At 37.5% G+C, this 27,303-nt stretch overlaps 1 protein-coding gene across 4 annotated transcripts in view; it reads right to left on the bottom strand.

The window, feature by feature from the left end:
• AGBL1 (AGBL carboxypeptidase 1) overlaps positions 1–27,303 on the bottom strand; it is an 872,209-nt gene that overhangs the window by 664,014 nt on the left and 180,892 nt on the right. For all 4 annotated transcript variants that reach the window (XM_077124136.1, XM_077124138.1, XM_077124137.1 and 1 more), the window contains one exon: positions 25,107–25,260. In XM_077124136.1, coding sequence (XP_076980251.1) covers positions 25,107–25,260 — 154 coding nt within the window. The remainder of the gene's footprint in view (positions 1–25,106; positions 25,261–27,303) is intronic.

Here is a 27,303-nt window from a genome sequence, read left to right as displayed (position 1 = left end):
TTCTAATTCTAATTTCTTCTCTGAAGACGTGCCTTTTCCCCAGATAACTAACAGTGGGAACAGCCATGTTTTTTATATGAGCCCTCTCCCTACTGGTTAAGACAATTTCTTCTTATAGCTCAACAATCCATTTCCTCCAACAATAGAGGATTGGGGGGCAGGAGGTTATGACTCTGCTATCACCCATTTCATGCAGTTGGACTCACTAACTTGGGAGTGGTACCTTTCAACTGTCTTTTAATTCTTGGAGACTCAGCTCTAAAAAATCAGAATGCCTATTTTCTTTTATTGAATGATACAGGGCTGAAAAGCCCAGTTCATTCTGACTGGCTCTGAACTAAAGATAATCATACTTCATTAAAAACTCCATCAGCTTTATCTGTAAAAATTATTCCAAGGAAAGTGTTTGAGTGTTTCATAATTAACATGTGGCAGCAGGTGCTATGAACAAAGCAGACACAATTATAATAACTTGAAGTCAATAATTCATAAATGATAATGTATTATTAATCAATTATTGGGGCCTGAACAACATTTAATGAGATTAAACTGATTGCCAGGCTGAACTGTCGGATATTATTGATTTAATCAGAGGCTTAATTAAACTGTGTAAGTTGCCCACCAAATCCATTACATCACAGCTTCCTTCAAAGGATGACAGTTTCAATTTTGCTTTTCTCTTCCTTGTGAATTAGGAATTGTTATTGATTAAAAAGAAATTAAGATAAGGATTCTTGCTTTTCATAACAACTTAAGAAACTGCCTTACCATCTGGCTACATTTCATTTAGATCATAAGGAATAAATGCTGTTGGCGTAAGTGCGCTCAGAGTGTAAATTTGGTATGTAGAAATTCTTTGCTTTTTCCAACAAGTTCAGAACTTTCAGTAAACAAGACTACTTTATATATCTAAACAAAGGTTATAGTTATAACCATCCATCTTAAAGATCGAGAAACTGAGTCTCAAATAAATTTTAAAGTCCTATAAAATACTGACATGAATCATGATTTAAATTCAGGTTCTCTCCACCCCATTCACAGCCTGAAGTTTTCCCAAAACCTTGAATTAAGCTTCAGTCTGCTGAAAAACAGAGGACATACCCATTTTACTCTATAAATTTTCAATAGCATTATCCAGAAGCTCAAAGCTGCTTCCCCAGCATCTGAAAGGTTTCAGAATCACTCATCAGCATGATACATAAACCCTTGTCTTTGACATAACAGGCCCTCCTTTCACTTGTCACATTGCTAATGTTGGGGGTTATTTATGTTGAACATTGGACAAAATGTTTTTTGCTCAGTGTTCCAGCCCAATGATACTGCCTGAGGGCAGACAGTGACAGCTTTGTCGAATCATCCTGGGGTTCTGGGAGCCCAGCTGGGCCATCTAATTAGGGCTTCACCCTGTCAGTTTCATGAATAGCCATTTCCGATCTGGATGCACATCACTCATATGTTAAGGATGTCCTTGCCCTATAAAATTCAAGATGTAAAAACCACAGCTGCCACCTGGACTCAGAGTTCAGTGAGCCACAGAAAATCAGTTCCAGGGAAGGCTCACATAGGACATTGGGACTCCACTGGCTCCCTCTGAACCATAGCAGGCAAGTTTTTAATGCACTCATCTGCTGCTTAAGTGTGGCAATGCTGTGCAGACCAGATTGAGGAGGGAACATGATAGTTACCAAGGTGGCTATGGACATATATTTTAATTATTGCATTTTGGGCAGTTAATTGTCCAATGACTCATCCCTTAACTCATGTTTCTGAATCTCTCCTGTGACTAGAATCAGTGGAGTGAATTGCCAGCTATGATCTCAAGGGTCTCCTGTTTATCAAGCCCTGTCAGGCCAAACAGTTTCCTTTTAAAAACATCCTTAGGGAGAATAAGAGGAGGCAATCATAACAAACAAAAAGGAAAATGCCATATCATTCACATCAGCTTTCCACCACTAAATCCAATCGCTACTTGTCATTATAGAGAAGGGGTAATATAATCCAGTCTCTGCATTCTGTGAGTAAGGCTTGCAATGTGACTGTGTGTGTTTCTTGTTTGTTTTTTAGGGGGAGTACTTGCATAATCACATAATAGAATGGAATGAAGGATCCCAGCAGGTCAATGATTATTTATTTTCAAAGAATAGCCTTATTCTACTGTATCCCTCTACCCTGGTTTTCTGATAGCATGGGGAACATTGATCAGCAATGCTGAGATCACTCATTGTCCCAATAGCACTAAGTACACCTGTTCTGCAAGTTACAATATAGAAACCCCACCACAAGGATCAAGAATATTTCCACTGCCTGCAAGGAGCTCCAGCCACAGCTATAGGTACCTCAGGCAAGCCTCCCAGAGTAGAACAACTGGAACAGATTAAATAACTTATCTTTGTGAAGTTTCTGATATTGATATTGAATGCAGATGACTGAAATCAGACAGAGGAGGTACCTCAGGGTGAAGCATTCATCTTACTGGGCAAAAATCTCACATCACACTCTTTTGCTGATATTCATGTGTCACAGAAAATAAGCAGGAATTACTAGAGAAAATCTTGGTTGGAATCTTAATCCAGAAAATTCAAGTATCTCTTCTCTAAAATTTCTTCTTTTTACTAGGGGAAAAAAGTATTCTAAGTATCAGAAAAGAAATAGTATTTTTTCAGAAAGATTAATGTCAACTCTAAATATAATGCAGCAGATATAGTATTTCAAACTCACAAGCATATTTTCAAATTCATATTATCCATTATAGTAAACAAAAAAATAGACTTTCATTTTCCTTTCTAATGGAAAGAAGCAGCATGGAAAATGGAGAGATCAAGAGGTGAGAACCTCCATTTCCAGCAGAAAAACAGACTAAATACCCTGAACAACCCTTCCAAATGAAACAACCAAACTGCCGAAATGAAATATCTTTTCAAAAATCATTTTTAATGCATTGCTGAGCTGGCCCAAAAAGAAGAAATCTGTAGGCGTCAGAAACAATGTGAAATCAAACCAAAGAAACCTTGGAAGGTAAGCGGCATCAAAGCATATTTTTCTCCTGAGGGTTTTTACCAAGCCTTGGAGACCTTGCTCAAGTTTCTGCTTTGAAGACTACAAGAGACATAGGGAGCCAGGAATAAAGCATAGGGCCCACCCCCTGGCAGGGAATCCCCTGGGAGATCCTTGCATAAAGCCAGTACCTGCCTCAAAGGCTTTTATTCTTAATTCAGAGAAGGGGAGAGAAAGAATAACACTTTCACTCCAATTTTCTCTAAGAATTTTTAACCATAAGAAACCTTTACAAATGTTTGAATTCACATATGTACTCCCAAAAATCTAACGTAGGAAATAAAGTCAACCCAATTTGCTAACACCCTCAGAAGCAAATACAAATGTTTTTTTTTTTTAATAAAGCAGCTTCAACTCTGGCATCAAAGGTATTTTGAGCGACTTACTATCAAAAATCACAAAACAGAGAGACAAAGCCCCAAGAGTGAGAACCTACAGATATGATGGAAGCAGCATCAGAATGGCAAACACTTGAGATATTAATCAGAAACAATATAAAATTATTATGATTAATATTTAAATAAATAAAAGACAAATTTGAGATATGAACAAAGAATCAGGCTACAGAAACACTCAGATATGAAATAGAACCAAATAAATTTTTAAAAATGAAAAATGTAATAAGGGAAATTAAAAAGTCATTAGAAAAAGGGATATAATATGGAGACCTCAAGAGGTAAGAATCCCCATTTCTAACAGAATAATAAATTAAATATTCTGAACAATACTCACAAATGAAACTAAATGCAAAAAAGCCACTGAAAAACACTGCTCTCATCCTAACCATGCATAAATCTATACATCACAATTTTTTCTTAAACCCATCAGAGGCTAAAGCCTCAAGGCAGCCAGGTATACTTAATTCCAAAGAGTGACAAGCCCCTCCAAGGGAGATAAACAAACTATGTAACCCAGAAAATAATGTAGCAAAAGCTTTTATAACTGAAAGGAGAAACAAAAACTGTCAACCTAGAATTCTATAGACAGAAAAAAATCAACTGAAAAATAAAGACTTTTCAGACAAATAAATGCAGAGAATGTTTATTGCCTAGACCTACAATACAAGAAATACTTTTAAAAGTACTTCAGACAGAAAAAATATGGTACCAGTTAAAAAACTGGATTTCAAAAACTAAAACAAAGTGGCCCAAAAAAGGTAAAATTAAGAGCATATATATTAGTTGCCTATGGCTGCTGTAACAAATTATAATAAAGTTGGTGGCTTAAAATAAAGCAAATTTTTTCCTCCTAAAGTTCTGGAAGTCAGAAGTCTGCAAATAGTTACATTGGGCCAAAACCAAAGTGTTGGCAGGTCCATACCCCTTGGATAGAGTCTAGGGAAGAGTCCACTGACTTGCCTTTTTCACCACCTGGAGCTACTGTCCTTGACACAAGACCCCTTCCGGAAATTTCAAGCCAGCAATGTAGCATCTTGTCTCTGTGATTCTGCCGCCCTCTGCTTCTGTCACGTGGGCGTCTCTTCTTTCTGTATTCCCCACTGCCTCCATCTTGGAAGGACTGTGATTACATTTAGGGTACACTCAGATAATCCAGGATAATATCCCCATTTCAGGAACTTTAAATTAATCACTTCTGCAAAGTTTTTTCCAGGGATAAGGTTATGGATATTTGGGTGGGAAGGGACATTATTCAACCCATCACAATATAAAAATAATTCTCAACTCATTTCATGAGGCCAGCATTACCCTGATATTAAAAGATACTAAAGTACGAAGAAAAGAAAACTACAAATCAATATCCCTCATAAACATAGGTATAAAATTCATTCTGACCAAATGAGGCTTATCTCAGAAATGCAACAATTGATTCAGCAACTTAAATCAAACAATACAATTCGCCGCATGAACAAATTAAAAAAGGAAAATCACGTGGTATCTTAACAGAGAAATACATATTGCAAAATTTGGCACTTATTCATAATAAAATCTCTCAGTAAACTAAACAGAAGACAACTTTCTCAAGCTAAAAAAAAGAACACATGAAAAACCTACAATTAACATCTTACTTAATGGTAAAACTAAATTGTTTCCTCCACAATCAAGATCAAGGTAAAAAAAATTATATATATAAATATTATATATATTATAATTATATATATATAATTATATATAAAATAATCTATATATATATATACTCTAAGCACTTCTATTCAACATTTTATGGGAGTTCCTAAATAGTGCAATAAGGCAAGAAAAACAAATTAAAAGGATCAAAATGGGCAAAAAGAAATAAAACTATCTTTATTCACAGATAATATGAGTATCTATGCTGAAAAATTAAAACTACCCAAAAGACTACTGGAACTAAGAGTCAGAATAGCAAGGTCACAGGAAGCAAGGTTGATCAGCAAAAATCAATTGTATTTTCAAATACAGCAGTGAAAAATTGGAAATAGAAATTTTTTAAATGCAATTTATAATAGTATCAAAAATTAAAATACTGGGTTAAGAATATGTGTAAGAAATTTACACTAATCAGTATTGTTAAGATTTCAATTCTCCTCGTATATCAAAATCCCATCAGGCTTTTTGAAATACTAAAATTCTAAAATAGAAAAAGAGGCTAGAATAGCCAAAACTATTTTGAAAAAAAAAACAAAAGTGAGTATTCCAGGACTTACTATGAAGCTATTGCAAGTAAGATAGTTAGGGTCCTGGTGTACAGGCAGATAAAGATCAATGGAATAGAAGACTTCCAAGAATAGACCTACACATATATGGTCAATTGATTTTAGACAAAAGTGCCAATGTAATTCAATGATAAAGGATAGTCTTTTTAACAAAAGTGGTGAATAATTAGATATCCATATGCAAAAGAAAAATAGAAAAACAACTCAATCCATACTTCATAATATATACTAAAATCAATATGATATGACTTAGATGTAAAACCTGAAACTACAAAACATCAAAAGAAATAGAAGAAAAAATTTTGCACCCTTGGGTTAGGCCAGGGTTTCTCAAACTTGGCACCATTTACATCTGGCAGTGAGTTGTGTTTGTGTGTGTGGGCGGGGGGGGGGGGGGGTGGGGACAGGTATTGTCCTGGGCATTTTAGGATATTTAGCAGCATCTCTAGCCTCTACCTACTAGAAGCCAGTAGCAACCCTCCAAGTTTAAACAATCAAAAGCGCCTCCAGACATGGCCAAATGCAAAAACATTCTCAGTCAAGAATCACTGGATTGGGTTCAGTGGTAGAATTCTCACCTGCCATGCAGGAGACCTGGATTTGATCCCAGCCCAGGACCTGACCCCCTCAAAAAAACAAAATGGTGCTGCAATAATGGGATATTTACATGGAAAATAATGACATGTTACATCCACCACATAGCATACACACACACACACACAAGAATCATTGGATTAAGAAAGATTTCTCAGAGAGGTGCAACATAAAGTACTAATTCTAACCCCCCAGCACCCAAATTGAGCAAATGAATGGCATCCTTTGTCTAATTTAATTTTCACTTTTTAGAAGGCATTGCTAAGGAAATGAAAGGCAAGTCACAGATTGGGAGAAAATTTTTTCAAAACAAATATCTAATCATTTGTATCCAGAATAAATGAAACCCTCTTACAAGTGAGTATTATGGCAAACAACCCTAAAATGGGCAAAAATCTTGAACAGACACTTCAATATCATTAATCACTAGGGAAATGCAAAGTATACCACAATAAGGTATTACTTCATACCTACTAGAATAGCAAAAATTTAAAAATAAAACCAAAAAGTGCTAGCAAGGATGTGGACAACTGGGATACTCACACATGGCTGGTAGGAATACAAAAAATTGAACTACTTATTTACCTGATAGAAATGAAAATATATGTCTAAACAAAGACCTTTATGTGAATGTTAATAGCAGCTTTATTTGTAATGATCAAACTGGAAACAACCCACATGTTTATCCACTAGTAAATGGATAAACAAATTGTGATACACCCATACAGTGAAATATTACTCAGGAATTAAAAGAAATGAACTGTTGATATATGTAAACAATGTGGGTCAATCTCAAAAACATTATTCTAAATGAAAGAAGATAGGAACAAAAGGACCTCATACTCTGATTCCACTTAAATGACATTTCCAAAAAGGGAAAAATATAGGGACAGAAATCATCAGTAGTTATCAGAGGCTGGGGGTGGGTGGAAAGGATTGACTATTAAGGATAACGGGACATTTCTGAAGTGAAGCAAATATTTTAGATTTTGATTTGTTAGTGTTATTCATTTTTCAAAATTCATCAAACTGTACACCCAAAAAGAGTCAATTTTACTACTCTAAATAATACCTCAATAAACCTAACAAAAAAATGACAATAGAAGTAAGTATAAATCTCAATAATTTCAACAAAAGACAATATAAGGGCTGCATATTAGATATGTATGTATTATAAAAGATAATAACTGAACAGGAATACGATTTGTAATTTATTCCCAGAATGTGGCACATAAATACAAAGAGATGGGCAAAATGAATGAAGGGAAGTATAACATATCTCTAATCTGTGATCCAGGAGGAAAATAAATTTTGAAAAATGGGGAAGAGGAAATATTCAGAGATAATTTCACCAAAAGATCGAAAATCAGCCATCTTCAGATCCAGGAAGCCTACAAAATCCAAGAAAAGTAAAAAGAAATCCCTACCTAGACCATTGTAAAGAGTCTGCAAAACAGCAAAGAAAAAAAAGCTTAAAATCTAGAAAAGTGAGTCTCCTACAAAAGAATGGCAATCAGACTAATAGTTAACTAATGAACAACAACACTGTGAGTCAAAACAGAGTGGAATAAAAAATTTAAATATGTAGAGAAAAAATTATCCATGATGACACAAGGTAAAACTATTTCTAGGGAATAAGCAAAATAAATGTACATTTTGAAAAAACAAAAATAAAGCAGATAGCACCAAAACACAGAAATTAAAGGAAATTTTTAATTATTTCCTTCTTCAAGAGAAGAAAAGGACAGTAGAAAGATTCAGGAAGCAAGAAGATATGACAAACAAGATTTGGTTAACACAATCTATATAAACATTGGCTGTATAAAAATGCATTAATGATGTTATTGGAGAAGGAAACAGCATAGAGTTATAATACAAGACAAAAATAACACATGAGTTTGGAGGGAGTAATTTTAGTTATAGCAGCCCAAGGCCCATGAATTATTCAAGAGGCAGTTCAAATATATTTTATTTAAATTTTGTCATATTAATTATGTAACCACTTAAAGAACAGACATACACCACATAACTTCCAAATACAAGTTGGGGGGTCAGTGGCGAATGAGAAACAGGAGGAGGAACAATCTAAAAGAAGTTAAAAAGAAATAGAAAAAAGAAAAAGTAAAAATCAGAACAAACAGAAAAACCTCAATAGGATTGTGTGTAAATCTAAATATAATAATAATAATAACACAAACATGAACAGTTTAGATGCTCCACAGTGACAAAGTCTGTCAGAGGGAATTTTTTTTTAATCCCCACTATATGCTTTTCACAAAAAGACACAGCTACAGATGAAACATAAGAATGGCTGAAAGTCGAAAAACAGAAAAAGATGTATCAGACAAATACCAACTAAAAGAAACCTGGCAAAACTTCATTACCAGCAGACAACATAGACATTGAGTCAGCATCATTGTCTGAGATAAAGAGGGTCATTACTTAAATTTCAATATAGCAAGAAGATATAAAAATCCTAAATTTGCATGAACCTAAAATGAGGCCTCAAAACATATAAAATAAAAAATATATTGATTTACAATTCAACTACTGTAGTGCCAAATTTAACACTACTCTCTAAGAAATTAATAGAATAGGCAGTAAAAAAATAAAAATAACTGAAGATTTGAACAGCAAAAATAACATGTTTAATCTAAAGGATACATAAAGAGCACTGCACATAACAACTGGAAAATGCACATTTATTTTAAACATACGAAATATTTATAAAAAGTGACTATGCACTAAGTCATAGAGCAGACATCCACATTCTCTAACTAAACTGCAATTAGTTTATAATTTGAAATTAAGAAAATAAGTGAAAATTATCATATACTTGAAAAGTTTAAATTCACTTTTAAAACTCATGAATCAAATCATCGAAAATTGAAAATTATAAAAATGTGCGGAATGCAGCTAAAGAAGGACTTAGAGAAATTTGCATTAACTTAGATTGAAGCCTAGCAAACCAAGTATTCAAGTAAAGAGATTGAAAACCCAAGCAAAATAAATCCAAAAAAGTAGATAGAAGGAAATATTAAGAATAAAAGCAGAATCAATAAAAGACAAACAAAATACAGAAGATGAAAAAAGTCCAAAAATGTCTCTATGTAAAGACTGATAAAATAAACAAAAACAAGATTAATCAATAAGAAGTCAAAAACTATATTAAAGAGCATCTAATATTATAGTGAAGTTGTTAGTGAGTGCCCTAGAAGAAAATAGGATATGATACATTGTCTAAATAAATAAAAAAGCCCACAAGAATTTAGATATGCAATATTTTGATTAATTAAAGAGGCACACAAAGTTTCTGAATAAAAATCCAATATACAGGCCTCTTGCCCTCCTCACCTCTGTCTTTGCAAGAATGTCCTCTCACATGTTCTCAATAAATTTTCTACCTGCTTATGCAAAAAAAAAAATCCAATACACACAATTTTATTTCTGAACAATTATAATCCATTGGAAAACAGTTTTTAATTAAAGCATATATATAAATGTTAACCTCCTGGTATTTATAGTAAGAATAAACCTAAAACACATGGGCAAAACCATTATGGAGAAAATTATAAACTATATAGACAGAGAGACAAGTCATGTTCTTGGATAGAAAGACTTATTTCTTAAAAATATAAATAGTTCCCAAATTGGTATATAGTGTCAAGGCAATTCCAATAAGACCCCAAAGTGTTTTTCACAAATTTAACAGACTGATTCTAAAATATATATGGAAGATTATAACTCCAAAATAAGCGAAGATCATTTTGAACAAGAATTTGGGGATGCTTTTGCTATCAAACATTAAGGCTCATTATCCATTATCAAACTATAAAAATAACAACTAAAACACTATGGAATTGACACATGGATAGACTAATTGACCACTGACAGATTATAGAGAACTCAAATACCTATGGGAACATGATTTTTAATAGTGGAGATCAATGAGAAAGGATGAACTTTTATATAAAGAGCTCTGAAACAACTGATAATTTATATGAAGAGAAAGTAAGAATGAAATTGGATTACTACCGTAGATCATTTATTTAAAAAAAAATTGGCCTACGGAAGTTTTAAAGGCTTACATGCAATAGACAGATATATACAATTTTTAGAAGACAATATAAGAAAATATATTTAATATCTCCAGGAGGAAATGATTTCTTGAACAGGAAACAAAAGGTCCAAACCATAAAAAAATTAAGTACAACCCCACATTAAAATTAAATGATTTGGTTTATCCAAAGACATTTTATACAACATGAAATGGTAAGTCACAGAAGAAGATATCTGCAACACCTATAATCTATACTGAATAAGTATAACTACCCAGTAGAAAAATGACATTTCAAGGAATTGAGATAAAATAGGTACTTCAGAAAAGAAAATACATAGGTTCCTAAGCATATGAGAAGATGCTTAATGGCATTAGTCATAAGGGAAATGTTTATTAAAATCATAGTGTAACATCACTTCACACAACCAAACTGGCATATAGTCAAGAGTGTGGTATCATCTGATTTAAACAGTCTAATATTCTGAGATTGACTGTTTTTGATACTGTCAGAGTGGTGATGACCTACTCCTCAGAGCATGTGTCAATAAGTATGCAAGCCTTCACATTTGGGGCTGGAAAACATATGAGGTGTCTTCGTTAGATTTTGGGGTTTTAGGCACAGGGACCCTGAGAACAAGGCATCTGATGATGGAGGCATGGTTGCCATATGGTCTCTACCCAGCTATCTTCAAGGGAAGCTCAGGGAGCCTCAAAAGCCAGGATGTTGATGTGTGGCACAGAGTTTTGGAGAGAGTTATTCCCCCATCTTGACATGGAATGCAGCAACTCTTTGGAAACCCAGCAATGATGGTGTCATGGTCAGGTTCATGTGTCAACTTGGCCAAGTTGCGATACTTGTTTGTCTGGTTGGGCAAGTGCTGGGCTGTCTGTTGCAATGAGGACATTTCATAGAATTAGATCATGGCCACGGCAGTTGCATCCACAGCTGATTCCATTTGTAATGAGCCAAAAGGGAGTGTCTTCTGCAATGAATGATGCTTAATCTAATCACAGGAAGCCTTTTAAGGAGGATTCAGAAGAGACAGGCTCTATTCCTGCTTTGGCTGGCAAGCCTCTCCTGTGGAGTTCGTCCGACCCTCCATCAGAGTCGTCGGCTTCACAGACTGCCCTGCAGATTTTGGACTCTGCACTCCTATGGTCACGTAAGACACTTTTATAAATTTTATATTTGCAAGTGTTCCCCATTGATTCTGTTTCTCTAGAGAACCCTAATTAATACAGATGGTGTCAAGAGTCTTTCCAGCAACTGCAAGAACAGTAGGCATCCACCGAGAAGTCCAACAGTTAGGGAAGAACAGAGTGGCCCATGGGTGGTAAATGCAGCCCATGGCCTGCTTTCTGAGCACTTTTGATGCTACCATTGGGGACCCCAAGAAATATCCAGGAAAGAGGAATTTTCAAGATAGGTTAAAGATCCTACATTGTGAATGGGAACAAGAAAAGGTACAGGGATTTCATTTATGTGTTCAAAAAATATTTATTGAACAAGCTGTTTTGTGCAGGGACTTTGTTAGCTATAAGAGACACAATTGATGAAAAGAAATTGCATATAGCCTGTACTCTCATGGAGCTCATAATAGGTTGGTAGGAAGAAGATTAAGCAAAGTCAGGTGATAAAGAGACTGGTGGAGTGACAACATTGGCTATGGTGGTCCAGGAAGGCTTCCTCAATCTGGGCTAGAATAATTTATGAAAAGAAGTCACCCTACAAAGTTATAGAGGAAAAGCGTTCACTCAGAAAGAGCAGCAAATGCACAGGCCCAGAGGAAGTAGTAAGTTTGCCGTGTTCAAAGAATAGAAAGAAAGCTAGTGTGGTTAAAGAGTTAAGTGACAATACAGGTGGAAAAGGCATATAGAATCTCATAGAGACAATAAAATTTAGATTTTACTAAAATTACAAGGTTTATTAATGTTAATATGACTTCGTGTGTACTCAAACATAGAAGTAGCCTAGAACATATTACGTGCTTAAAGGGAATTGCATCTAGAAAGTAAACAATTTTGTCTCATTATTGCACAGCCACAGAGGCAGTAGAATACCGCAGTTAGTCATGCACTTACAGTTCAGTTTGGGATATAATCTGTCTCTAGCTCTTACTTATTTCTCTGGGCCTCAATTTCATCATGTAAAAATGGGGATGATAAATGTAATTCATTTTATTCCTTACCTCACAGGGCTGTTGTGAGGAACAATTAATTGTATATAAACACTTTGTAAATAGTTAATTACCTCAAAAGATATGTTATTATATTTATGAACAATTTATGCAAGAGAAAGGTCTGGGATTGATTCTGATGAAATGTATTGCATGTTTCTGCTGCAATAACCATATATAATCAACTTTTAGTATCCTTGCTAATTAAAAAAAATTACTCAGGTAATACAAAATTTGTACTATTTCCTTTGGAAATAGATTATGTTTTATAGCATATTTGTTTTCTAATTATGCTTTTACATAATTTACAGTCACCTGAAAATAAACAGATCCAAATCTGAATTCATTATTCATCCCCAACAGTCTTTCTCATATATTCTTTCATTTGCATTAAACCACCCAGCTATCAAAGTAGAAATATTTCACTTCTTTTCTTTCACCCCTCCTCCCAACCAGAACCAAGGCTTCTCACTTCTAACTTGAAAACATCTCCTGAATTCAGACACTTCTCTCCCATTTCCCTAGACTCATCTTCCTTTGGAACCTCATCACCCATACAGATGAATAACAATTGTTAACATTTCTTGAAAATTCATTAAGTGCCAGTCACTGTCCTAAGCTCTTTATAGTCTTCAGTTAGCCCCATGAAGAAGGTCCCATTATTATTCCCAATTTATAAATGGGGAACCCAAGACACAGAGTGTTTAAGAATATTTTCCAAGGTCCCAAAGGTAATAAACAGCAGAGCCAAGTCTGAACCCAAAGGAGTCTGAATCGAGGGTCCAAATGCTTAAGAACTACCCTATGCTGAGCTCCATGTGACCACTACTCTCCTCACTCCAAAATTTCCCTCACATTATTGCCACAAAATCTTCCTCCAATTAATCTACTCTTGTCATTCTATTGATTTTTAAAATGCCCTACTAGCTTGACAGTGCCTCCAGGAGAAACTCCTTAAAGTGAAAAGTAAGATCCTTTTTCAGCTAGCCTAATACACTTTTTCTACCTCCTCTTCTGCTCCCATATTCAGTCTACAATACTATAGTCCTGGCCCCTGAGACTTGCACAGCATCATGTTCAGGACTCCCAGCCTCTGCCACTACACATATTCTTTTTTCTTGACACCCCATTTCTCTGCCTACAGAAGTCTGACTTCAAGACATATATCAAAGGGCATTTACACTGAATCTTAGTTTCTTGGGGGATAATTTTTTTCTTCTTCAACTTATAAGGCAACTGTGAAGACCAAATATTATTGTGCTGGTTTAAAATGATGTATGTACCCTAGAAAAGCCATGTTTTAATCCTAATCCCATTTTGTAAAGGCAGCTGTTTCTTCTAATCCCTGTTCAGTATTGTATGCTTGAAATTGTAATTAGATCATCCCCCTGGAGATGTGATTCAATCAAGAGTGTTTGTTAAACTGGATTAGGTGGAGGCATGTCTCCACCCATTTGGGTGGGTCTTGATTAGTTTACTGAAATCCTGTAAAAGAGGAAAATTTTGGAGAAAGGTAGAGATTAAGAGAGAGCAGAGCAGAACGACATAGTCACAAGAAGCAGAGTCCACTAGCCAACAACCTTTGGAGATGAGGAAGGAAATTTTCTCCCAGGGAGCTTAATGAAACAAGAAGCCAGAAGAAGCAGCTAGCAGATGATCCCGTGTTTGCCATGTACCCTTCCAGATAAGACAGAAACCCTGAACTTCATCGGCCTTCTTGAACCAAGGTATCTTTCCCTGGATGCCTTTGATTGGACAATTCCTTTGATTGGACATTTCTATAGACTTGTTTTAATTGGGACATTTTCTCAGCCTTAGAACTGTAAACTAACAACTTATTAAATTCCCCTTTTAAAAAGCCATTCCATTCCTGGTATATTGCACTCTAGCAGCTAGCAAACTATAATAGTTATTATGTAAAATGTTTGAAAGAGTAAAATTTTTTTTTTTAGGGCAGGCCACAGTGGCTCAGCAGGCAGAGCTCTTGCCTGCCATGCTGTATTAGTTAGGGTTCTCTAGAGAAACGGAATCAACAGGGAACACACACAAATATAATATTTATAAAAGTGTCTCATGTGGTCATGGGAATGCAGTCCAAAATCCACAGGGCAGGCTGTGAAGCTGACGATTCCGATGGAGGTTCGGGACGAACTCCACAGGACAGGCTCACCAGCCGAGACAGGAAGAGCCTGTCTCTTCTGAATGCTTCTTAAAAGGCTTCCAGGATCAGATTAAGCATTACTCATTGCAGAAGATACTCTCCTTTGGCTGATTACAAATGTAGTCAGCTGCGGATGTAGCTGACATGATCATGATTTAATTCTATGAAATGTCCTCATTGCAACAGACAGACTGTTGCAATGAGGACACTACTTGCCCAACCAAACAGGTACCACCACTTGGTCAAGTTGACACATGAACCTAACCATGACACATGCCAAAGACCCAGTTCAATTCCTGGTGCCTGCCCATGTTATAAAAAAAAGGAAGAAAAAATATATAGTTATAAAATATTTTTTGTGATAGGATATAAGGAAAGATGTGAAACTGTAAGATTTGGTACAGTCTTCCCTACCCTTTCCAACCACCTTGAATAGAGGAATTCTTGGCCTTCCTTTTGTTGAAGTGACCAGGCCAAAATGGGAAGGAGAAAGGAGAAAGTCAGTAGGTCAAAATGTCTTAGAGTTTTGAGAGTTTATATTGAAAGAAGGCAGGATTATTGTATGTCACTATTATGTGAGTGCAGATTAATAACAGTGAGAATAGTGAGAAAAAACAAATTTAAGGTGGTTTACATGTTTTATAAATATACACCCCTTTTGTGTCTTCTTAAGAAAGATTCAAATCATTATTCATATTGTTTTGGAATCCTGACTGAGGTTTTTTCAAAGCAAAGCCGTGGCAATAAAGGGCCATGATGTGCATGGGCTTAATACAGAGTTCTCTCGTGGATGAGTCTCCCTTTGACTTCACTATGCAGATAGAGGTTCCCTTCTCTGCACCTCCACTGCACTTTAGGCCCTAGTATAACTTGCTGTATCATAATGATCTGTTCACATGAGCTATTTTCTTTCTCTCTCTCTCTCTCTCTCTCTCTCACACACACACACATACACACACATACACTCTCTCTTCTCTCTCTCCCTGTAGATTGTGAATGCCTCAAAGACAGGGACTAAATATCATTTATCTTTGTATTTCTAATGTCTACCATGGTACATAGCCTTGGTTGCCTGAAGAGATGGAATCCCAAGGCAAGAAAAGGGCATAGTTCAGTTACTGTAATTTTAACTCCTTTTATTAAAGATTTCCATAGAGAGATGTCTCTATGCCCTTTTAGATATTTTTCTGTTGTAATATTTGTCAGAAACAGCACTTTATAGAAAAAAAAAAGATGACTTAACCAGGAGACTAGAGGCCCAAGGTCTTGAGTAGCCTCTGCTACTAGCTAGCCAAACAGACTCGACAGGTCAGTTTATGTCTCCTCTCCAGCAACTGAGAAATCCAGGCTCAATAGTCTTTATGGATTTTCGAACTCTAAAATTCAGTCAACCCATAATAATATTTGGCCTCATCTGCCTACAGAAGGCAAAGAATCAGAAATTTCCAGGCGAGAGATTTTTCACTTCATTTGAGCTTCTATTTCACCTGGGCCACTATTGACACCTCCAGCTCTCCTTATCGAAAAGCTCTGTTCCTCATACCTGATCAGGTGTCTCAAAAAGAGACAAAGGCCACAGAGGATGGAAAATGATTTTCAAAGAAGCCAAAAGGGGAATTCTGTAACTGTGTATTTTTCCACTTCATTCTAATTTAAAACCACTTCCAAGTGACAACTCCCAACCCCCGGCAGGTGCAGCGAGTAGCTCATTACACCCTTGGGACCCATGTAAATCTTTTTTCTGAGAACAGCTATTGTCTTCCAAGGAAAAGCTTTTAGCATAATGGCAGGCTGAATAGAATGTTACTTTGTAAGAATATTTTTAAGGAAAAGAAAAGAGAGAGAGGTATTCTTTAACAACTGCAAATGCAACCTCCTGCTTCCCCCAACCCGAGATCCCCTGGAAAGAACAGTGTGTGAGCAATAGGAGACCGTGGCAATGGAGTGAGATTACCTCACCTCCAGAGACTTGTAAAGGTTATGCTCTGCTCTTTTAAGTTATAATAAATGCAGAGTGGAGGTGTCTCAGATCGCAAAAATAGCAGATCCACCCCCTCCCATCTACCTTTGTTTTTGCCTTGGCTTCTCACTAGTCAGTGAGTCAGTCAGTGACTATTCATTTGGAGAAGGAGAGTTTCTAAGAGAATGACATTTTCCTTTGGAAAAGTCCCACAAATTAGTTTCTGCTCTCTCGTAACTTTGAAGACAGGGTAGTATTGTTGCAGTGGTCTGAAAAGATAGATGTCCAAAGAGGAAAAATTACCAAAAAAGCTCTTGAAAAAAGAAATACCCATCACCAAGATGTAGCTCCCCACACAAAAAAAGGGAACAAATTTTTTTATGGGCTAAAATGATAATTTAGAGTATAGGGCTATGGTGGAAATGAGGAGAAAATGGAAAAGTTAACAAGATGATGGTGGTATTTAATAAGCAGTCTTTCACTTGTGTACATTTCTAGGAGTTTCTGGTGCCAGGCAGAACTTAGCAGGAAAGAGATCTCAGAAATGTGGGATAGAGAGCTGGGGTCTCATTTCTTAGTGACCACTTTCTACCTTGTGGCCCCCACTGGTTATTGACCTTCAGGGGTCCTTACATTTCTCATCCGCATAATGGAGACAGTTGGCACTTTGCCATAATCATTAGGGTCCTTAGGAAGAGCAAGTAAGATAACATGTGAGAGTCAGTTCTCAACTGTCAAAAGTGAAACCAAAGGAAGAAGGGAAAATACAAGAGAAAGGAGAAAAGGTAGGAAAATATCTGTTGAAAGACTATGGGTGGGCATAGGGATGACTTCATTAATGAAACTATGTTCCAGCAACATCCCTTATTTTCAGAAACTCTCAACTATAACTTTTTCACCAGAGATAGAAATGATGGAGGAAGAAGAGTGGGTGGGAAGTGCTCCCCACACCCATCAGGGCTGATTCTATTCATCTTCCTCCAATAAGGCTTCACCTCCAACCAAAGGAGGAATAATGCTAATCTAAGTAGTCTGTCCACCTAAAGCTGATGATGCCACAATAACCTGGGGTGTTGAGGGAGCAATGATGAGCCTAAAATAGTCAGGGACATGGAGCATTTCTTCTCCTCCACGTCTCCTCACCTATGCAGCTTGGAGGATAGGTTGAGCCAGGGTCTAACTATTTGCTCCCTCTCTCTGTTTGCTGTTTCCTGACCATGTGGAGGGCTAATAAACCAGCTCAAGCCCTGCCCAAGGTAGTTGTGGCAGTCATTTCTTAAAGTCCCTTCTCCATTCAGGTTTTCCATTTAAGGAAAAGAAGTCCTGGTTGATCCTTTGGGCCAAAGCAGGGTGCTCTAACAAGCTTTTCCAGAGCTCAATAATTAATAACAAAGTGGGGCTTTGATTTTCACTTTTTGTATGGAAAGGTAGAATTTGAATATACTTGGATTCCTAGCTGGAATGCCACTGGTCCTTAATTACATAGCTCTGGTTTTCAAAGTATGGATGGGACTAAAAGCCTAAAAAATAGAGTCCCTCCAATAGCTTCAGATCTCCTATTACTCTGATAGAGGAATGTTATCCCCTTATTCTCACACTTATTTAAAGACTATTTGCAGCTAATAAATTTGATTTCACTCATGACAAAGCTAGATTTGCACCTCCTTTTTCTGTGAGCAACAGAAGGGAGAGCCCAGGACTGTGGACCACTTCTAGGTTTGACTCCTTTCCTAGTACATCAAGAAGAGTCATAACAGGGCAGGCCATGGTGGCTCAGTGGTAGAATTCTCACCTGCCATGCCAGAGACCCAGGTTCAATTCCTAGTGCCTGCCCATGCAAAAAAAAAAAGAGTCATAACAAAATAACTGAATCCTTTATTACTACCAATTTACCTGTACAGAGCAGGTCCCAAGCTTCTCAGTGTTCTGTTGTTGCTTAACAAGTTATAAACCATTTGCTAAAACTCGCATTTGTACTGAAGTTCAGAATTTATAAAATACTTTTGTACATATAGCTTGAAACAATTTATTGTTTATCATGATTTTGCAATGTGGGCTACGTTCAGTTGGGTGGTTCTTTTGTTCCATGTGGTATCTACCAAGGATTGGAACATCCAAATGGCTTCTTCAGTCATACATCTGGGATTTAGCTGAGATTATTAGAGTAGCTAGGACTAGCAAGCATGTATTTCTCTCTCTTTCCTTCCTCTTGTTGCTTTCTCACAGCATGGCAGTCTCAAAACAGTTGTTCTTATATGACAGCTACTATCCAAGAGGGAGGAACAAACACAAGTCCTATTAAAGGTTAATCCCAGAATTTCCACAGCTTCACTTCTAGCACATTCTGTTGGTTAAAGAAAATCACATAGCCAACTCAGATTCAAGTGAGAAGAAAACAATCTCTACCTCTAATGTAAAAAGTGGCATGCAAATACAGAGAGATAAAGAACTGATAGTAGCCTTTTTGATTACTATCTACCACATATGCCAAGCAGTGCAGAACATTTTTTTTTATGGTACTAAGAAATATCTTTCAAAGTCATTTTTCTCTCCTCTTTCCTCACTGCATGGTTCAGGCTAATATAAAACATCATCTCTTCTGTGCATGAAATCTGCCCACCCCTAAACCCTTATCCTGGGGTAGACGTAAAAGGGTCCATAGGGCTTTGATTATGCCTTCTTGAGTATCCATATCTAGCCTTGTCGGAATTACTGGTTTATATGCCAGTCCTCCTGCTTGTTGGTTTTTAAGCTTCTCTTACATTAGTTAATAATTGTATGATAATGATAACCACAGCTAACATTCACAGAGAACTACCTATGGGCCAGGCACTGCTTTAGGTGCTTTCCTTTGTTGTCTCATTGGCTCCTCACACTTTATCCTTATAACTGAGGAAACATGAGGCACAAAAAGTTTAAATAACTTATCCAAGGCACATTGTTAGTTTGATACTAGAGCCAACATTCTTAACCATTTGCTAAAATTAGCATTTGCACTGAAGTTCAGAATTTATAAAACACTTTTGTACATATTAGTTCATTTAATGATTCTTTCAGTGAATGTGTCCAATGTAAGACAACAAATCATCCTCACAAGTCTATGAGATAAATCTATATGAGGGAGAGGGCAAGTGAAAGCAGAACTTCTTAACCATTCCATATTCCAACTCATTGTGAGAGTTGGCCCCAAACAACAACCCAGATGAGCATAAACCGAAATTATCAAAGCAGAAAAGTTTCTCGAGTTCAATGAAGTTTCAAAGCAATTCAGTGACCAAGAGACGGTCTCCAGTTTTCACTGGGCTTCCTCTGGCCTGCTTAGCAACCAATCTAGTATAAAAGGATCTTTAAAGACTCATACTTGGAAATCACTTTTAGAATAAGCTAACCATCACACAAGGATAGGAAGGCCCACAGGTCATGAGTAAGACTAACTTCCACACAAATGCAGCACATTCTGTGCAGGAAGGAGTAGAAAGCTGACATGCTTTGGGAAATGACCGAGCCTTGGAAGGGGTAGAACCACTCACACTTCCACAGGACTTAGGGAAAATAATGATCCTCAAGGCCTTCTTTGCAGTCAGAATTGCTCTCTAGTTGTATTGAAGTTCAACATCTTCTCAGTTCCAAATCAAGAAAGCAGATCACACACGGGCGCACACACACACACCACATTCCTGAAGAGCATACACGCTTAAACAAAATGTAACTTCTCAATTCTCTGCTGGAAAGTCACATATTCAAAGGGCCTGCTAATCAAAGTACCTATTAACATATAATGTGCTAAAGAATTGAACCTATTTGTAATTATACCAGTATACCATTAACCAAAAAAGTAACAGAACATTCTCAGAAAATAGCAGAAAAAATATCCTGAGTAGATCTAACTTATCAAACCTTTTCCCAAAACCTGCTCATCTGACAGCTTCTGTTCCAACCTGATAGACTTTGTCCCAGTTGGTTGGGTTCTATCTCTCAATCTCTCTTTTATGCAAATCTCAGACATCCTGAGCTCCTTTGACATCCCAAGTCCTACCAGTTAGGAAGGGCCTGGACTTCCTGATTGCCCAATGCTTCCTCTATCCCTAAGAGTCTCTGATCTAGGATGAGCTGTTTATTATTTTGTAAATACTCCTCTTTTGTCACCAATTTCTCTTTAAGCCTGTCTCTTCCATCAAGTCTTCAATAAAAAATTCTCAAAGCACTTCCCTGTTCATCATTCCACTGCCAAAGGCAGAGTGACTTTACTCTTTGAGCATCTGGGCTCTGAGGCCTCAAATCTCAAGATGTGAGTCTTCTCTCTTTGGAGCACTGTGAGAATACACTGTCCTTAACTTCAAATAGTGATAAAGTATACACTGGACAAATCTGGCTACTACTGAACTGAAAACATACTGAGGAAGTAATGTTTTCAGGAAATGTTTCCTGAAAATAACTTATTTGAAAGGAAATAAATTTAAAAAATAAATCAAAGCAAATAAATTCTTTTGGAAGACTCTCTGAAACCCAGATCTTGGGAAGAACTACGTTGAGCTCTCTCATTTAAGCACCAGCCAATTAAATCAAACATTCATTGCAGCAGGCATACCTCCTAGCTGACTGCAGAGGTAATAAGCAACAGATGAGGTTCAGGTACCATTGGCTCATGTCCACAGGAACAGAACTATGTACCTTCACCTGGCCAAGTTGACAACTGAACCTAACTACCACATGTCCACCCCTTGTCAACTTGGCAACTATATGCATCACCTTAAACGATATTAAAATGGCACAAATTCTCTTCTGGCTGTGGACCTATGAATCTCAAAACATGCAAAGGAGGGACAGTCACAGGATCCATAAGGAGAAATTGGAAGGAAAACCTGCAGGGTAAACACCATTGGATTTCAAAGTCTGAAAGTCATTTATCCTTCATCTTTAAAAAGTGGCAGTCTCAGCCTTTCCAAGGGCCTATGAAGTAGCCTACCTCTTTCCAAATCAACCTCAGGGAACATTGAGGCGATCACCTTTTTCTCAGCTCCACTCCCTCCAGGCATCAGGGCCACACCTGGGCTTTCTGTCATTTCCGGGGCACATGCTCAACCCCTCCATGTGGTGGCAGCCAGGCTCTCCCCAGTCCCCAAGGAGCATGCTGTACCTTCTTAAAGGCCTGAGATGGCACAACTCTTCCACTACAATGATATGGGAGACTCATCCTCTGCCCTCAGGGCAAACTCACCCTCTCCATGTATATGGCCACTCTCCTGGCTGGGGTTTCTTAGCTTCAGACCTGAGCTTTCATGGTTCTCACACTGCAAACTCCAACTTGTTCCTTTTGGGTCCCCCCCTCAGATTGGCAATAGTTTAGTTTACACCAACAGTCTCTTCAAGCACTCCAGGACTTCTCCATCATTCTCTTCACAGTTCCTCCAATATCTTCCCCTTAGTCATCCAAAAAACTGTTCCAACATATCTGGTATTTGCAAACCGCAGTAGCACCCCACTCTCCGGTACCAAATCTGTTCTAGTTTGCTAGCTGCTGGAATACAACACACCAGAAACAGATTGGCTTTTGATCAAAGGGGATTTATTTCATTAGTTCCTCAGAGGAAAGGCAGCTAACTTTCAACAGAGGTTCTTTCTTACAGGAAGGCACAGGGTGATCTCTGCCGGCCTTCTCTCCAGGCCTCTGGGTTCCAACAATTTTCCCTGGGGTGATTCCTTTCTGCACCTCTAAAGGTCTGGGCTGAGCTGTTAAGCTGCTTGGGCTGTGCTACATTGAGCTCTCTCATTTAAGCACCAGCCAATTAAATCAAATATTCATTGCAGCAGGCATACCTGCTAGCCGACTGCAGATGTAATGAGCAACAGATGAGGTTCACGTACCATTGGCTCATGTCCACAGCAGCAGAACTAGGTACCTTCACCTGGCCAAGTTGACGACTGAACCTAACTACCACAGCAGGTAAAAACAATTTAAGCTTACCTGAAAGGAGTTGCTGGCTAATTTTCTGTTTTCTCTCTAAGTTAATAGATTACATTCTGTGGTTCAAAGGGAGTTAAGTGGTTTTATTTCTGATTTACAGACATGCTTAATTGGATTTTAGAGATGAGATGGTGTTTTATTATGCTGTTTTTTGTGTTTGTTTTGTTTGTTTGTTTTTTCTTTTCGAAAAGAGGCAACAGGTATAAATTCCAACCTGCCAAGAAACTTTTTTGTTTTTGTTTTTATTTTTGTTTTTTTAACGTAGCACATCTGAGCCTGTACTCCCAGCACAGAGGCCCTAGCCATGCAATCACAGCTCAGAATTGGGATAAGAGGGACTGAGGAAAGGCCCTCCGGCCAAAAGAATCTACTCCTCCTCCTTCCTGCTACAGTGCCCGAAACACCATAGAAATGCTTCCACCGGGTTAGGAAAGAAAAATAAAAAATTCCCTGTGAGTAGTGAGAAGGTAATGTGTATATTTGTGGTCACTTAGCATGAGCTGCTTTAAAAACTAAGCTAAACTCTAATAAAATTTGATGACACAAAGCAGGGAAGAGGGGAAGTTATGGCTCAAAGAGTTAAGCCGGAATGCTGATATGGGTTAAAGTGACTATGTGTGCACGCTGGTTGTGTGCATGGATTCCAGAGTCAGAATAAGAAGGATGGAAATCTGGTACCACCTCTGACCATGACATTTAACTTGCCTGAGCCTTACTCTCCTCATCTCTAAAACAGGGAATCCTGAAACTGCCACTAGATTTCAATAAGCAGGCGAAGTAGGTTGGAAGTCTTCTTGCATGGCTTGGAAAGACAGCATGGAAAGAAAACAGACTTTATTTGCTACATGACCTTAGAGTAGTCCTAGGACAAGCCACATAATTTGGGGAGCTCATGGCAAAATGAAAACTGGGCCCCTTGTTCAAATTATTTTAAGAATTTTAATATGGTGCCAGCAGAGCACTACACGAAATGTGAGACCCTTCTGAGTGTGGGACCTGGGTAGCTGCATAGAGGACATGTTCACCCATGAAACTGCCCCCATTAATCCTTCCACCAGGGCAGAACCCCAGCTTCCTTGGGACACTGCTCAGTGATTGTAATTTGCAAGTCCATTCTGCCAAAGAGCAAAAGGGAAAGGATTTATATAAGGGTCGACTTAGAGATCTTTTCTTATTTTCTTTTTTAATTAAACTACTTTCTGGAGTACCAAAGTGTTCAGGGGCCATCACCATGTTTCAAGCCTTCTCCTTCAAGTAAGAATGGCCTCTGTAGTTACTATAATATCAAAAAAGCACCAATGTCGGCCTAAACAAAAATATAAAAACTGAGGCACTTCCGTGTCAAGTTACACATTGTAGTTCTGTTCCTCTTCCCTTTAGAAACTGAGCCTGTGAAACACACACTTACAATGGTCCACTTTCTTAAATGAATATAATTATTTAATAGAATTGGGCTGGAAAGATTACAGTCTTTAACTCCTAAGCACTGCTCATCTGCCGAGTGAAGGATTCCATGACTGTTACAGAAATTGCTCTTAAATGCACACAACACATAAGAGAATTTTTTAATCCCTTACTATTCATTAAAACATTTGGGAGCCTCATTAATTCAGATGGGATCATCAGTTGTTGATTAGTCAGATTGTTAAGCATCCATTGTTAGTTACTGATGAGGTGTGAGAAATTACATTTTGCATCGCCAAAGAGTCACCTGAACACAGTTAGCACTTCATCAGGTAAAGCTGTATCTTTTGGGGATAAATTAGCCAGGGTTTTACTCCGCAGTCTCCTCCTCCATCTTCCAAGCTTCTCTGTGTTTCAAAATATCCCTCATTCTTTTTAGTTTTCTCTTGCCTATCTCAAGGCCTGAAATGGTGTCAGAAGCCGTTTTTAAAAGCTAGTTGACTACAGGTCAGTCACACTTGTGCTCAGGGCTCTACCATTAAAAGGGCATTTATAGTTTGTGCATGCGTGTGTGTGAGTTTTACAGTTATTGTAGAGACTCCTCCATACCCTCAGCTCTTCAGCTCTAAATGGTAATCAGGTTATCAATGAATCTTTCAACCAGGACTCCAAAACTCAACTTCTCTCTTTTCTAAAACTTGTTTGGCTGTGAGACTAGCATAATGGCATTATTCACATAGTGAGAAAAGACCCCGAACGAAAGGTTGGAAAATGTGACTCAGAGTCATGGCTCTGTTTTAGGAGAGGAAATGACTGTCACTAGGAAACTATTCTCAATTCCAACAAGTCATTTAATCTCCCTGAAGACTTGCAATTCATTTTTTCTTCTTTTATCAACAGAATGACATAAATATGTACCCTTTGTTTCAGAGCAAGAAGAATTAGGGAGTTTATTTCTATAAAGATAAGCAAGTCCCCAGTCTTTTCTGGAGTTTCTGATCTAAAAAGGACAGAGTGCTTCCAATACTGTAAAGGATAGCCTTAGTGAAGTCTTCAAAATGAAAGGTCCTTATTTACTCACGAAACTGCTCCAGATGGTCAGCGCTGCTAGACTCAGGCATGGCTGTGATCGTCACCAATGGACATGGGTTCCCACCCAACGTCTGGCAAAGAACCTCCTGCCGGAAGTAGACCTGTTTGGGGTTGATGCTTTTTTCCAGGATGTCAAGGTGAGTCTGGGGCAGGAATGAAGCAGAAATGGATATTATTAATGTTTTTGGTAATAATGATAATAGAAAATAGCAACAACAGCATACATTTGTCTAACTCCTTACAGTTTAGTATTTTTTTTTTTTTTTACCTAATCTGCCCAACATTGGGCATTAAGTGATTAAACAGTGGCTACTGCTACCTGGGAGTTCAATGAGCCTGAGCAGGAAGCATCTTTCCTGCATATTTCTGCATAATAGAAGATCTGTTTTCAAGTCACACTAAAAGCAAGAGGGCAGGTACATAGCATTTTTCCCATCACCGTGGCATACAAAGAATGTGATTACCATGAAGGTAAGACCCACCCAGAGCACTCAGAAATGGAAAGCATCCGCAGCACATACTTCTTTGGAATCAGGCAATATAAGGAGTGTTTGTGAACATATTGATGGAAAAGAGAAAGCTATTGATCCAGAGGGACTGCTAAGCTAAGCAAATAACTAACTAATATCAAGTGAATTTTCCTACCATACCTTCCATTTAAATAATTCATTAAAAACAAAGAAAGTTACAAAAATGGAATAGCTATTGAAACTAAGATAGTAGATCAACAATCTTTAAGTCTCTGAAAATATTTTCACTAAAGGGACTGGTCATCAAATGGTTAAGAGATTTCCTCCCACCCTGACTGCATACCCAACAGCAGAGATGTGGCGACAACAGCAACCAGAGAGTGGAGCTGCCTTCTACAGCACAAGCAGCAGAACACAAAAATTATCCTCCCAGCTAAAGATGTAAAGTTTTCACTAGAATCAAGTAGATATTAACAGGGCCAAAGAGAAACTACCCGCATTACTTACTGATACACAGCAAGCCTGCTAAACAAATGAAAGGAAAAAAATGAACATCAATCCTATGGAAATATTATAGCATGTAAAAAAGAAGTAGTGCCCTCAAAAGGTAGAGGAAGATTTTACATGCGAAAAAGATTTACTACTGGTGTGGCAGGCAGAATAATGGTCCCTAAAGATCTTTAAAACCTGTGAATATGTCACCTTACATGGCAAAAGGGATTTTGCTGCTACATTTAAGATTAAAGACCATGAGATATGGCGCTTACCTTGCATTATCCAGTAAGGATCCTCTAATCACTAGTCCTTAAACACATAGAACCTTCAGTGGTACAGTGGTAGAGTGCTTGCCTTCCATGCAGAAGACCTGGGTTCGATTCCCAGACCATGCATCCAAAGGGGAAAAAAAAAGCATAGGACCTTTCCTGGCTACACAGAACCAGAGAGATGGCAGTATTAGAAGGAATCAATCTGTCACGCTGGTTGGAAATGGAGGAAAGTGATCCTGAGTCAAAGAATTCAGGTGTCTTATAGAAGTTTAATGAATGAATTTTCTCCTAGAGCCTCTAGAAGGAATGCACCCCATCAACATCTTAATTTTTGCCCGGTGAGCCCTGTGTCAAAATTCTAACCTACAGAACCATGAGATAAATTTTTTTTATTGTTTAAGCCATTCAATTGATGGTAATTTGTTACAGCAGCAATAGAAAACTAATACACCAGGAAGCAAGAAAAAGAATGTCCTAAACTAAGTAAATGTCTCAACATTTTGGGAGAAATGCACTAAAACTTAGTTGTAGTCTACTGAAATATTTGAGTTTCATGGAAAAAGACAAAATCCTAGGGAAACAAAAGATTACCAGATGATCCTATGGCCACTCCTCTAGCTTCAGGATACCTGAAAATTTGATCACATCCTCCTTACAACTTATAACACGATTGAGAACCAAAATCATAGTCCCATACAGCTTCTGTCTATAGTAAATTAACATAGTTTTATTATTCTCCTGTCTTCATCAGCATAACTCTACTATTCCAGAAAACACTTGCCCAGGAAAATAAAAGTTTCAAATAAATGTTTTGTTCAGTCCAGGAACATTATGAAAAACTGATCAGCTCTTCAACAGAAAGCACCAAACAACTCTCTGATCCAAAACTCTTTCAACTCCTCTCCTCAAAATCTTTGCCCTAAAGTGTCCACCAATTCCAAATCATGAT

This window comes from Tamandua tetradactyla, chromosome 12 (assembly GCF_023851605.1).
Source record: "Tamandua tetradactyla isolate mTamTet1 chromosome 12, mTamTet1.pri, whole genome shotgun sequence".
In the NCBI taxonomy this organism is placed as follows: Eukaryota; Metazoa; Chordata; class Mammalia; order Pilosa; family Myrmecophagidae; genus Tamandua; species Tamandua tetradactyla.
Note: the sequence above shows the minus strand (reverse complement) of the source record. Positions and strands in the feature narration are given on the sequence as shown.